This window comes from Eufriesea mexicana, unplaced genomic scaffold (assembly GCF_001483705.2).
Source record: "Eufriesea mexicana isolate 0111107269 unplaced genomic scaffold, ASM148370v2 scaffold124, whole genome shotgun sequence".
Taxonomy (NCBI): Eukaryota; Metazoa; Arthropoda; class Insecta; order Hymenoptera; family Apidae; genus Eufriesea; species Eufriesea mexicana.
The window spans coordinates 151110-164565 of NW_016908357.1; the positions used below are offsets into that span (position 1 = coordinate 151110).

A 13456-nucleotide genomic window follows, 5' to 3' on the forward strand; every position below is an offset into this window, starting at 1 on the left:
ATTCCCCTACCGTATTCTATTTTCCCCCACCTTTCACACATTCCGTCTTTAACTTGTCAACGAAGTTGAGATCAGTCGCCACGTTTCATGTGTTTTCCGCTTCCTCTTCCCCGTGCCAATCGATAAATGCGTTTCGACAAATTTTTCTTCTTGCTTCTTCAAAAATTATACGATATTTCTGTATCTTCCAAGTTTAAACGTATTTGTACCCGCCTTGGTTTTCAATCTAAAGTTCGATGTTCGGTAATTCTTTGTGCAAACTGAGATATCTAGAACTAGTAATCACGCAAAGTAATATTCTCTGCTGGTGTTTCAGAAAATTGCACGACGTGTATCGTAGAACATGTTAGGACTTAACGGAAAAAATTTCAAAGACAAAGAGAATCATATTATTTGAAATTTATTTATGGAAATGCGAATACGTTACTAATATAAGCTCGCCGAAAATGAAAATAATTATGAGCCATTTTTCTTTGTAATTCTACCGATGAAATGATGAATTTTAGAACAGATTTTTGAATTGAAGCATTTTCCCGCGGTTACAGGGGAATGTCTGTAGTCATTGGTCACTATAATGGAGAGGGTAATACGTAATAGCACATGAGGATTAAAAACGACCCAATCGTTTGCTTGCGATTTCACGTTATATGCAATGACTTATACCAATTGATAAATTGCACTAACGGAATTGACGTTAACATTATCCACTGGTAGAGCTGTTTTGTTCATCATTTGTGGCTTATCAATGATACTTCAAGTAGCTCTTGTGACGTCTAAGACGTGTGACTCCGCTTTTTTGCATAAAATAGTGCAACTTTAAATTCAAGCTGTGTACATTGAGATATAAGCGTCATATTTTATCGTTCATTTTTTAAAGGTATAATATTCAAATTTATTTCTAGTTTCAAATATTTGTACAAGAATTCTTAGATATTCAGCACATTCATCATATCGGTATGCGGGTGACTAGCGGTTGAATCATGATATTATAAAAATGATAACTAAACATTTACCTTGTTTTGTATTCCTTGCATCTACTCATATTGTTATTTATAATATATCTCTGTCATAAGTTACAATAAATAATTTAAGATCTCCATATATTGCCTTATTTTGGGATTTATTATAAATAAAACTGCTTTCCTAAAACATACTTTACATAAGTGTAAATTACTTCTAGAAAAATCTACACAGTCTACACAAAATGTCTTTGTATCCAACTCTCGAGGACTTGAAGGTAGATCATATGATGAAGGTAAGATAGAATTTTGACTTGTTTCTAATATTTCATATTATCTCACTTATCATGTATGTATTAATTTTTGTTGTACTTATAGGCTCAATTAAAAATGGAATCACAATGTAATGTTCCACCTATATCGCATCAAGAAGTTAATCCCTCTGCACCTGACTATGATTCTCTTCCTACAACATTGTATCCTTCGTTAGGAGAATACATGGGTTTGGAACTTACAGAAAATGTGATAGCACAAAATATGCCTGAATATTCTCTTGCAAATCGTACTGTAAGTAACATAATGTACTCTTACAGCACTGTAAATATACTATGATGGTCTATATACTTTAGACGGCAGTAAGCATCTCTGCAACCTCGGGGCCTGTAACAGGTATGGTTGCACCACTGACTGGACAGGCTTTAGGATTACAGAGAGCACAAGTTACGAATGGCATAAAAGAGGTAAGTAACTTTTCATGTTTAAGTATACATGTGTAGAAAAAACGTGTACATTGAGTGGTATAATTTTTGTTATCCTATCATTGTAGTTAATCCTATGCAAGGACAAAAATGGTAAAGTTGGTTTGAGAGTGCAAGCTGTAAGTAATGGCATCTTTGTATGCTTGGTAAGTCAAAATTCACCTGCTGCACTTGCCGGACTACGATTTGGAGATCAAATTTTGAGCATAAATGATACCTCTGTTGCTGGATATTCAACGGAACAAGTTCACAAAATGTTCCGAAACGCTAATATTAACGGGATTAAAGTTGTAGTAAGAGATAGGTTAGTCGTATAATTTTAATTAAATTCCGTAAAAGTTATGTTCTGTACTTACCAGTTATTCGTAATTTTAATATCTCTTATTAAATTTCATCGATTTCAGACCGTTCGAACGCACAGTAACTATGCACAAAGACAGTATGGGATATATTGGGTTTCAATTTAAGGATGGTAAGATAATAGCTTTAGTTAAAGATTCTTCGGCTGCCAGAAACGGACTTTTAACGGATCATCAGATATTAGAAGTTGATGGAAAGGTTTGTTACGACAGAAAAACGCTTATATGTTTAAATTTAATTGATAAGTTTAAGAAATATATCTATTATTTTACGAAATGATTTAGAACGTAATAGGACTGAAAGACAAAGAAATCACTAAAGAGATTGAAAATGGCGGAAATATAATCACGGTAACGATTATTCCATCATACATTTTCGATCATATGGTTAAAAAGTATGTACCCTTTGTAGTTTAGTATTATGTTTAATTGTATCGAATCGCAAATATTTTATCGAAATTTTTCTTTCTGCTTAGAATGAACATCAGCTTATTGAAGACTATAATGGACCATTCCATACCGGATGTTTAAAATAAATTTTAATCTTTACTTGATTTTATATTTTAATATAATACTAAAGATGCATATGTGAGTTTCTACATTACAACTACCATGCATAAATCAGGTATAGTACCATCTTTATATTCGCAGTACTGGTAAACAAATTGATTAATATCTTTATAATTGCAATGGCTTAGATTTTTTAAGAAAAAAATATAAACAGATAAATAGATGCATTCAGATTGGTCTTTATATTTGCATCATATTAATATCTAATAAATATCTAATGCTTATTAATTTTATCATTTACGATATAACTATTATTTATTATTATATAGTTAGACTTAGGGTAATTCTGTTGTTTAACTAAAAATATTATTCTGCTGTTATTGTTTTATAAAAGAGGTTCATAATTATTTACACAAATTTTTTCTTAATAATTCCAATTAGAAAAAACTGTTTTAAATGATTACGCTTAATTACATATCATCATTGCACACATTTAAAAGGTCTCTAGAATATAAAGATTTTCCTACAAGAATTTAATTTTTAATTTTTACTTCTTTTCTTTTTTTGCAATACTCCAACATTTTATTATACCTAAGTTTGTATACACCATAAAGACTCGAAAATTAAAATGTTTCGTGCTGTACTTGTTTGTCAATGTGCCAATTTTGTATAATGTAAGTTATGAAGATAATTAAAGAGATATATGTATACATATTACGAATAAAATTAAAAGTTGTAAATCTCGTACCTATATTTTACCGTATTTCCTTGTTCTTTCTCTTATGCCCTTATTGTTTGCTATATTTTAAAATCGTCGAATAAGCTCTTATCAGTTTTCTATGGTTACGAATATATGACAAAATTTCTTATCACGCACGCGCATTTGTTCCATTTTAAACATGGCAGTTCTTACTTTATTTGTCACTTCTGCGAGTAGTATAGAAGTTGCCGTACAATTACAATTACACGAAGTGAAATGTAAGTTGTTAGTATGATGAACGCAAGATTTAATTATTTGTTTAAAAAATTGTTATATACCTGTCGTACCATATTAAAAATTACCATTTATGTGAACCTAGGTACCGTAAAGTACCACTAGGTAGTGAGTGATATAAATGCGCTCTGCTATTAGTGTTATTTTGTCGAGTCCGGTACCCGACAACAAAATGTCTCATCCTGATTATGAGCAAACTGCTCACGATCATGCAGCATTGCTTTTACTTTTGAGGCCCATTGGCACACAAATTAAGCAAAAGACTGTCAGCAGGTTATGTGAGCGAATAATTAAGACAGGCAGTAGATTTTCGGTGGCTGATTCTACTGGTGGAACGCGTGAAATTCTTGCTCGTTTTGTCAGAGAACATCCAGTTGAAAATAATGATTGGGGTGATTTTCAAACTCACAGAAGATTATTAGGATTAATTACCTTTGGTAAATACGACAATCAAACAGAATTGAATGAATTGTGTAGAGTCCATGAATCTTTAAAAGTAAAATATAGTGCAACATTATATGATTCACGTGCTATTCTTTTGGGGCCATTGGAATCAAGCAATATACACGAACCACCGACACCATTTGTCACACCGTCAAATTTCAAAACTATAGCTGTATTTTATATGGATGAAACATGCCCTAATCTCGAGGTTCATGTAATGGAGTGTCTCAATTCTTTATTTTGGATTTTGGAATCCAAAAGATTAGAGAGATCGCGTGAAAAAATAGATCGAGTATCTCTCTTGCTAGCACCTTTTGAGAAGAAAGATTTCATAGGATTAGACCTTGAATCTAGGAATAACAGGAAAAGATGTGTGGGACGTATGACAAAACATTTAGGTGATTTGTGTCTTCAAGCTGGTTTACCAGCAGATGCTTTGAGCAATTATAATTCTGCGGCTAGTGTATTACAAGCTGTTAATGATTGGTTGTGGCTAGGAGCAGCATTCGAAGGTTTATGTGCTGCATCTGCTTTAGTGCTATATCCAAATATGTGTAGAAGTCTTCCATTGCAAAGGAATTCTTCCCTTCAAGAAGGAAGTCCAGGTAAGCAGAGGTATGTAAAGTAAAAATATTTTAAAATACAAGAGTTAGATGTTTTGAATAAAGATTTGATAGTAGTTCATTGTATATTAGAAGGGGTTCACAAGCTGTAGCTACTCTACCATCACCACCGGCTATAGAGGTGGTGAAGAGTAATATGCCACATATTTTACTACCTGAAGAAATATCAAAAAAATATCGTGAAGCAATAGTTCATTATAGCAAATATCAATATGCTGGAATAATCGAGACAGAAGCTAGCTTTAAAGCTACAAGAATTTCAATAGAACAAAATTGTACCTTACAAGCTGCTTCATACTTAAACAATATTATACTTATAAATTTGTCACTAAGCGAACAAGAAAAAGTATGTAATACATTCAAGAATATTATTAATTTAGTAAATGCTATAATAACAAGTAACTGTACAATATTCTAGATTGATCGGTTTACCACATTATCAGATTTATACACAAGCTTTGGTTTTATAAGAAAAGCATCCTTTTGCTTAAGATTAGCTGCAACAAGGCACGTGTCTCAAAATAATCGTAATCCAGATTGGCAACAGTGTTATAATCTAATGTTACAAGCTGCTTCTGGATTTAAATTATCATTAGATCCTATTGACATGTCTCCTGGTAATTTCCTTTTTATGAAATAGTAATATTTCAATGTGTCGTAATATGCGAACATTACGGGAATATTTATTTGTACAGAAAGTCATAGAGGTTGGCCAGTTATACAAATTCAAGTGATAAATGATCTTGTTACTACCGCTAATCGCATGGGTAATCCAGCATTGGCAACTAGACACATGACATTTTTACTTCAGACAATGTATAATTACCTGTCTCCTAATGAACGTAAAGAAACTGCTTTGCAACTTCAAAGTGTATCTCAACAATGCGAAGGTGCTCCCGTACCTCTCGTAAGTTTCGCCCGAAAATGTGACAACAGTATTTTCAGAACCGAGAGTAAAATTATTCTAATAGGTTCTAGATTCTGGTACAGTTATACCGCCTGCCAATTTAACCAATATTCCGAAAACTAAATCGTTTATTTTAAAAAATATGCAACCGCATCTTCAACCTCAGAAAATCGAAAGAGTAAAGGAAGATCATGGTCCGTTTCTATTTACGCCAATTAACTTTGGGTCATTAGAGAGAAAAAATATATCCAAAAGTAAAGTTGGTATGTTCAGTTAAGTTTAGCTACAAAGTTAGATCCCCACAACGTTTAGTATATAAAACAGATGTATATGATCTTACAGATTATTTATGGGTAGAAGGTGATATCTGCGAAGTATCGATGCAACTCATTAATCCCCTGCCGTTTGAACTTCATGTTTCTAATATGAGACTTCTTACAAATGGTGTAGTCTTCGAATCAATTCCAGAAAGTATTACACTTCCTGCGGAGTCAGGACCAATTGCGGTAACATTAGCAGGCAGGCCTAAAGAAGTTGGGGATTTAGAAATTCTCGGTTTTAGTACGCATACATTAGGAGTAAAATCAAATTGTAGATTAAGGCATATGGAAGGAATGGTTCATTCTCAGTATACCGTTGAGGTAGTTCCAGCTTTACCGAGAATCGAAGTAGCTACGAGTTTACCACAAACTGCAAGCTTTAGTTCCGGGGATAATATAGTAACTAGTGCAAGTACATCATTGTATGGTGGAGAGAGGTATATTCTATATTATAAATAAGCATAACATCGATAACATGAGTTTTTAAATTAAATTTAATAGCCATATTTTCGTTATAGTGCCGAATGTACCGTAACAATTACAAATAGTGGGCAAGTTCCTATAGAAACAATCGAATTATCAATACAATCGACGTTAGACACGATAACTGAGAGTAAAATATTTAAATGGAGCGATGAAAATGTAATAGCACAATTGCCATTGCAACCTGGTGCTAATGCGAGTCTAACTTTATATTTATATGCGGCTACAGACTTTATAGCACCTACATCTCGGAATGGTAATATTAATGATAACTGTTTCCAATCTTTCCTCCTCCTTTTTCTTTTTCTTCGAACAATCATAATTTAATTAACTATTGTGTGTTTTAAATATCTTCTAGATATTAGCAGCAGTACATATCTTAGTCAGCCCAGCAGTTTAATGTCTCACTCAGGACACAGTTCGTTACCATCTAGATTAAGTTCTCCATCGCATACAAAGAGACAATCCGAATTAACTTCCTCGTTTAGATCTGGTTTAAGTTCTCATTCGGGACATTCTTCCCTGGCGAGTTCGCGTTTATCGAAACTTGCGGTTCCATTACATACTTCAAATGTCGTCGAAGGGCAATTAAAAATAAAATACTCAGGTGGTGCAGGCCTAATAACAGGCTATTGTCGTATTTCGTCGGTTTTTATCACAATTGAAATGTTGCCTAGTGTACAAATTACAAATTGGGACGTACTTCCAGCAGAAACGTAAGTTTGTGTAAGCGGTAACGAAAAAGTGATATATCTTTATATTATAGACACATCCATGCTTTCCAGACCATCGCAGTTTTATCTCGTATTAGATGTAACAAATATGACTAATCATGAAATGGAGTTACATTACACGCAAACTAAATGTATATACATGGAGGGTAAAGAGCCGTGTAGAATACCTGTGCCGGTTGATCGATGCCCACTTAATAAATTATCTATGGTAATAAACAATTAGCTGCACTTTATAGCGATGAAATACAAACATTATTCTTTGTACTTTATTGACAGTTAAATGGAGCAGGTGATATCGGAGAGCTTCAAAAAGTTTGCTCCGAACACATCGCATCGCTAGTTGATTTACGTTGGCAATTATTGGGTACAGAATTGATCGGGAAAGCGACTCTTTCTGGCATTACTCTCACTCAAGATATGTTAGATCTTGTTAGAATGAGTCCCTTACAATGGGGTATGTTTGAATAATCGTACAAGTAACTTTCCCGCGCTTATATTAATTAATAATTGCGTATGCTTTGCAGAGATCAAAATAAACGATACGATTGTAAAGGCACAGGACGAATTTACATGTAATTTAGGTGAATGCGTTAGTGTTGGTATAGGAATATGTAATGCTTTAGAACATCCACTGCGTGATCTTATGTTGTCCGTCAATTTTTATCAAGATCACCATAACGGTGTAAATAATTATCAACTAGAAACGAGATTATCCATCGCTGGTGCAAATAAAGTCATGCTTCCGGCAGTGAGTTACCGTTCAAAATTTCGTAATATGTACTTTGTACTTTCGTATTAACAGTCTTGTTCTTTCCTTTTAGTTGCAGGAGTATGGAAGACTTTATCATGAATGTCGTGTAGTATTTTTTACAGCAGGGCAGTATAAAATAGACATCCAATGTAGTAGTAAAGAATCAGTTCCAAATACACCAGTTATTTGCTCGGAATTGGTAAACGCTGGACACACGTGGCGTTATATACCATCAATAGAAATAACTGTTGACGATTATTGACGTAAATGAAGTTATTCAAAGTGCGACTTTGTAATATTTGTTGAAAGGGGAAAAACAAAATGTATCTATGCTTTGTTATAATAATTATATGCGATGAAATTTAGAAACTTTTACTTTTTTTAATAAACTATCGAAAAGTATTTGAGTGTTATATTTAATCCTTTCTGTAATATTTTATCGCATGTTTTCGATCTGTGACTAATAACACTTTCCAACAAGTTTTAACTTTTTCCCTAATCTGTAATATTCATTAGGTGATTTTTGAAGATTCTACTTTCCTGAACATGAGTCCACGATCGAAATTGCTCTGCCACAGTTTCCGAAAAATGTGACTTTTTGATAATTTAACAAGTTTCAGCTTGCCAATAAATATTTTACCCTCTTATAATTATGGACCTTGATAAATTTGAGACGCTCTCATCTAACTTTTAAGACAACAATGAACCTCCTAACGTTCTTGCTTTTTATGTAATACTTCAGTTTAGCCAAATGTCGTGCTTTCCTAGGAAAATTCATAATTTTTTAAAACTGAGGATGATAAAGCAATTTCAATTACGAATTCGTTTTCAGGAAGGTAAACTTTACAGGAAATAACCAATGGATATTACAGATTAAAATTCATATCGAATCGGATAATTAGTACACATTTTTAACAAGTAGTGGTGAGAAAAATTTTAATTCGACTGCTTGAACAGATTGAAACACGTTATTTGATACATTCTTGAAGGAATAGAACATATAACGTGCCACATCCTTACATATTCCATACTCCTAATACAAAATCGCAAAATCAGGTCAAGATTTCCAGTAGAACCTACTGTTTTCGCTTTCGAAAATTTTTGGAAAATGGGACCAAATCCCAATTGAAAAAATAATTTGTAAAATAAATGTAATGAAGTTTTGTGAATATACATACATATATACGTACAAATTATTTTTTCAATATCTATGGTCATTTTACCTAATTATATTCTTTGCTTCTTTCCTAAAGGAATCATTTCCATTTCTTGCAAGTTCCTTCTAAATTTCTTATAAAACATAAGCACATCTGTATGAGCCCACACTTGTTGACTATGAAAGTCCAAAACTCTCAAGGATTGCAAACTTTGTGCCCTGGATAGGGCTACATATGCCTGACCAGCGTTAAAGACTCTTGCAAGACTCATTTCAATGCAGTCTAGAGTTAATCCCTGACTTTTATGAATAGAAAAAGCCCATGCTAATTTTAATGGAATCTGTTTTCTATGAACAACAGTTCCTAAATTTGTTTTTAAATTCCACTTTTCTAGCTTCGCGCGATATTGTAATCCTGATCTAAATTGAACTATTGGTACATTATCCACAAACTTTGTAACTACACCCCTGGCTCCATTTACTAGACCATCAGAAATATTAACATTCTTTAACAGCATTACTTGAGCACCTACTTTTAATATTAGTTTGTCAGGAACGGTCAATTGTTGATTCAAAGTGTTAGTCATTGAAACATCAGAATCTTGGGCTATGTAAATTTTAGATTCACCTTCTAAACTATTTAGCTGATGTTCATTAATTTCTTCAGCTTCGTTTACATGAGAACAAAGTCTTGTTGCTAAAATACCATTATTTTCTATTTTTTGTTTAGCGGTTGCTTTAAGTCTTTCTGCAATGTCGTCAGTTACTCTGCCTATTCTGATACTATTTAAAATTTTGACAAACTCAGGATCTTTTTGTCTATGAACAGTTTGTAATTCGAAATTAAAGTGTACACACTTTTCCCATGCTTCACTCTGAAAACAAAACTTCGTGTTCTTGTCTTTTGTAGAAACTGGTGGAAGTTGGAAAAAGTCTCCGCACAATATCAATTGTATTCCCCCAAATGGTCTTTCACTTTTACGAATGTGTCTTGCAACAGCTTCGATCTTATCGAAATAATCACCGTCTACCATAGAAATTTCATCTATAATTAAATGTTTCGTTTTTCTCCACGAGGCAGCAGAAGAATTGCGGGATGCCATTTGCACGCATCTCTCTAAATTTGCGGTTCCTAACCCAATTCCTGAGAACTGATGTAAAGTTTGTCCCCCTATATGACAAGCTGCTACTCCTGTGCTTGCTGTAGCCACCGTGACATCGGGAGGCAGGGCCGCTATTATCGTCCTCAATAAGAACGATTTTCCAGTACCCGCGCTGCCAGTAAAAAAGACATTTTTACCACTAAGTACTGCATTCAAAATTTTATTTTGTTCGTCCGTAATCTGTTCTTTCTTTGGGGTTTCGTACAATTTCTTCACGATACATGATTTCGATGTACTCTGATCTGACTGCTTCCTCTTTTTAACGGCGCTAGGCGATGGTGTTGTAATCGTTGCACGTGATACGCTGATAGCGTTTTGTTTGGCTTTATTTATTTCAATACTTGTCACGGGACTGATTTCCTGATGATGAGCATCGAGCGTTGTATTGAGAAATTTCTTCTTTAATGGATTTTTCATCTCTTCATCTGATTGACTTGAAATTTTGATATAGACAGTTTTCAGAAAATTGATTAATTGGGCTGTCGGTGCATTTGATAAGAATAATGTACAATTTTCGTCTTTAAACTTAATAGAAGCCTTTCCTTCAGTCATAAATTTATTAAAAACGGACATAGATTTCACCAATAGCTTCGTCTTTGTTTTTGCTTTTTCTGCATGTACTTCGATGAACATTTCACGATGATCATTTCGAATTAAATATAATGTTGCTGATCGATGGTTTACTTTCTTCAGTATCGAACCTTGAGAGTTAATCCATTCGATTATGACGGAGCATGACACTGAAACATTATTTTGATCCATATCTCCTTATGAATAAATTATGTGTAAACAATTAACTGAATAAATGTTAAAACACTACAATTTAAAAATTCCTCGTCAGGTGAAACAAAAATTATAAAATTTTCATAAGAGAATACACTGCACTGACTGTTTACATTCACTCGGCGCCATGACTGTATAATTTGGCGCGATATTTACGCGCCAAATACTAGGGATATTTTTTGTTCCTTTAGAGAAATCCTTCGCTCTAAATGATTGGTTCTTACCATGTACTTACTATCCTGTGTCTTCTTGAATACTCACAAATTTGATTGGTTCTGTATTTTTATGTAAACTAAAACGTTTGACTGATACTAAATTATTGTATTTCACTTTATCAAACTATATGAATACCACGATTGGATCATGGTATTTATCATTAATAGTTACATACATAAACTTGAATGAAGACATATGATACATTTGTTGTGTTAAAATAAAATATTGTATGCAACTTAACGATTCAGACGGATCTAATAGTTTTACATTAACTTATAGTTCGAAGACGCTAATAATTATGATGTTTTATATGTTGGACAGATGTTGGTAACTTACATGATATTTTTATCATCACCATACTTACAAAATGGTGTCAATTTCATAACTATTCATGTAAATAGGGACATATAAATAGATGTACATATAATATATATATATTGTCTGACATTTAACATAGAAAAATCAGAGTACGGGTCACCTGTTTCAAGGCTTACTCGTTGAAAAAATACTGCGTTCTGTGATATGAAATTCCATTGGAATAACACGCGTTTTATTTTCCTTTTCTCGACATTATATTATAATACCGCCTTTTAATGTATTTTACTTTTATTCGCCTCGTTTGTCATCGGTAACGTTGAAAAGAAGCATAAGCTAGAAGATAACATGGTGAATATTTTCCGAAAAATCGTTCGTGTCCAGAAAAATATGAAATGCATATATTCGCATGAATTACAGGCACTCAAATCAGCTACACTGTTTTTTTTTTTTTTTTCTTTTTTTTTCATTTTGGGAATTGACCCACGTCTTCGAGCTTATACTCTGAATTTTATTTACGAGGCATGATGTTCTAAAGAGAATTATTTGGCAACGGACATATTCAATGACACGATTGTAATTGACTATTAAATTGCATTATGCATATCGTCTATATAAAATAATAATAACGTGAAAATGTTAATTATATTAAATAACGCGCTGCGTCGTTTTCACTTTCGTGTTGAATTACAAAATTCCCCTACTCGTTAAACTAAATTGTACGAAATTTTTTAAAGTCGTCTCAAGTATGAACATATTTGATAATTGAAAGTATGAAGGCGGTATACTGGTATGTATACTTCGTATACATATTTCGACTAGTTAATCAACTATGGTCGCTAAATACGCCAAATGGTGAAGATTATGGGAGCGACTATGCATAGAACGTAGAGATGTACATACCGATACATTTGAAAATAAACGAATACTAGGCTAAGGGATTCTAGGAGTGTAATGACATTACGAAACATTTATCTTAACGTTTGTACATTGATTGTGAGATGTAAAGTTGACTAGTTCTACGAATGGAAAACATTGATTTTTTCGGGTGCTTGCGGCCTCTAGCTGAATATTATCAAATATTTCTGTTAAACAGAATGTTTCGTATAACGAAGCATACCTTTATACATCTGTACACATTGCACGTGCCCATTAATCAGTGAAACGTCTTAAAACATATATTGTACTTGAAATTAAAACCATTGGGACAAATTTCTTTGTTCATACGTTTTTAATCATGTTTCTCGTGAATTGAATGGAAAAAGATTGCAAAGCGATTAAAAAGAACGATTTAATATTCAGCCTATGAGGTTCCACGTTGACCTTTGCTACTATATGGATGGATTACATGTATTGGGCCTTTGTGGGCATAAAAACTCTACGTGAACAAGAGATCTCCCGTCGTACTTTACCATTTCTTTCACTTATGATATATCTATCGGATCTATGATACGCTACCATCATAAATACCGTCATAGTGGAGACTTTCGACTTCACTGTTTCGTACTCGTGTTATATTATAATCGCTACAACGTTTTGGAACACAATTTTGTCTTTTATACGATTGTACGTTTCGCGTGTTAGAAATTGTCTCTTCCCGTGATAAAGTTAAAACAAAACTCAACAAAGTAGCCTCCGTTGATATTTTTCTTAGATACTACTCTAGATCACGATTACCGACGAAATTCCATTAAGTGTCATTTTTTTTTTTTTTTATAAAAATCTAATATCCACATAATAATCGAAACGCATTTTAATTATCCACATTGGGCACAACCACACACCGATTTCCATTAATATTCAGAATGTTTTAAACGTCAAACGTTACTTCAAGCTTATGCATATTACTTCTATTTCTTTTCTCTACGCATACCGTGTTCACAGTCGATGGCAGTTAAGCGCAGATCAGGCGAGTCTTTTCACGTTAATATTTTTATACATTTAAATTTTCGTGTTGTGAAATTTGAATAATCTAGCACTC

General features: G+C 33.2%; 3 protein-coding genes across 3 annotated transcripts; 2 read left to right on the forward strand and 1 right to left on the reverse strand.

The window, feature by feature from the left end:
- The first annotated feature begins 744 nt into the window (after positions 1-744).
- On the forward strand, positions 745-2720 carry LOC108555495 (syntenin-1). Its single transcript, XM_017911153.1, has 8 exons — positions 745-877; positions 1181-1255; positions 1338-1526; positions 1589-1699; positions 1786-2021; positions 2122-2275; positions 2362-2471; positions 2553-2720. The coding sequence occupies exons 2-8, from the start codon at positions 1205-1207 to the stop codon at positions 2605-2607; spliced, it is 906 nt and encodes a 301-aa protein (XP_017766642.1). The 5' UTR covers positions 745-877; positions 1181-1204; the 3' UTR covers positions 2608-2720.
- An 831-nt stretch (positions 2721-3551) lies between these two features.
- brun (trafficking protein particle complex subunit brun) lies at positions 3552-8199 on the forward strand. Its single transcript, XM_017911070.1, has 12 exons — positions 3552-4639; positions 4720-4993; positions 5066-5264; positions 5343-5554; positions 5619-5817; positions 5897-6311; positions 6393-6613; positions 6716-7073; positions 7143-7299; positions 7368-7545; positions 7616-7839; positions 7913-8199. Exons 1-12 carry the CDS (start codon positions 3702-3704, stop codon positions 8102-8104), a joined length of 3567 nt encoding a protein of 1188 aa, XP_017766559.1. The 5' UTR covers positions 3552-3701; the 3' UTR covers positions 8105-8199.
- An 870-nt stretch (positions 8200-9069) lies between these two features.
- Positions 9070-10923, reverse strand: Pif1 (Pif1 DNA helicase). Its single transcript, XM_017911179.1, has one exon. The coding sequence runs from the start codon at positions 10921-10923 to the stop codon at positions 9070-9072; it is 1854 nt and encodes a 617-aa protein (XP_017766668.1).
- Positions 10924-13456: the final 2533 nt, after the last annotated feature.

Bases quoted from the DNA above. Each gene is read 5' to 3' on its own strand.
- Pif1 (XM_017911179.1), bottom strand. From the start codon at position 10,923: ATGGATCAAAATAATGTTTCAGTGTCATGCTCCGTCATAATCGAATGG.
- LOC108555495 (XM_017911153.1), top strand. From the start codon at position 1,205: ATGTCTTTGTATCCAACTCTCGAGGACTTGAAGGTAGATCATATGATG. The intron at 1,256-1,337 runs GTAAGATAGAAT...TTGTACTTATAG, and splicing joins AGGTAGATCATATGATGAAG to GCTCAATTAAAAATGGAATC. The intron at 1,700-1,785 runs GTAAGTAACTTT...CTATCATTGTAG, and splicing joins TTACGAATGGCATAAAAGAG to TTAATCCTATGCAAGGACAA.
- brun (XM_017911070.1), top strand. From the start codon at position 3,702: ATGCGCTCTGCTATTAGTGTTATTTTGTCGAGTCCGGTACCCGACAAC. The intron at 4,640-4,719 runs GTATGTAAAGTA...ATTGTATATTAG, and splicing joins GGAAGTCCAGGTAAGCAGAG to AAGGGGTTCACAAGCTGTAG. The intron at 7,300-7,367 runs GTAATAAACAAT...CTTTATTGACAG, and splicing joins CACTTAATAAATTATCTATG to TTAAATGGAGCAGGTGATAT.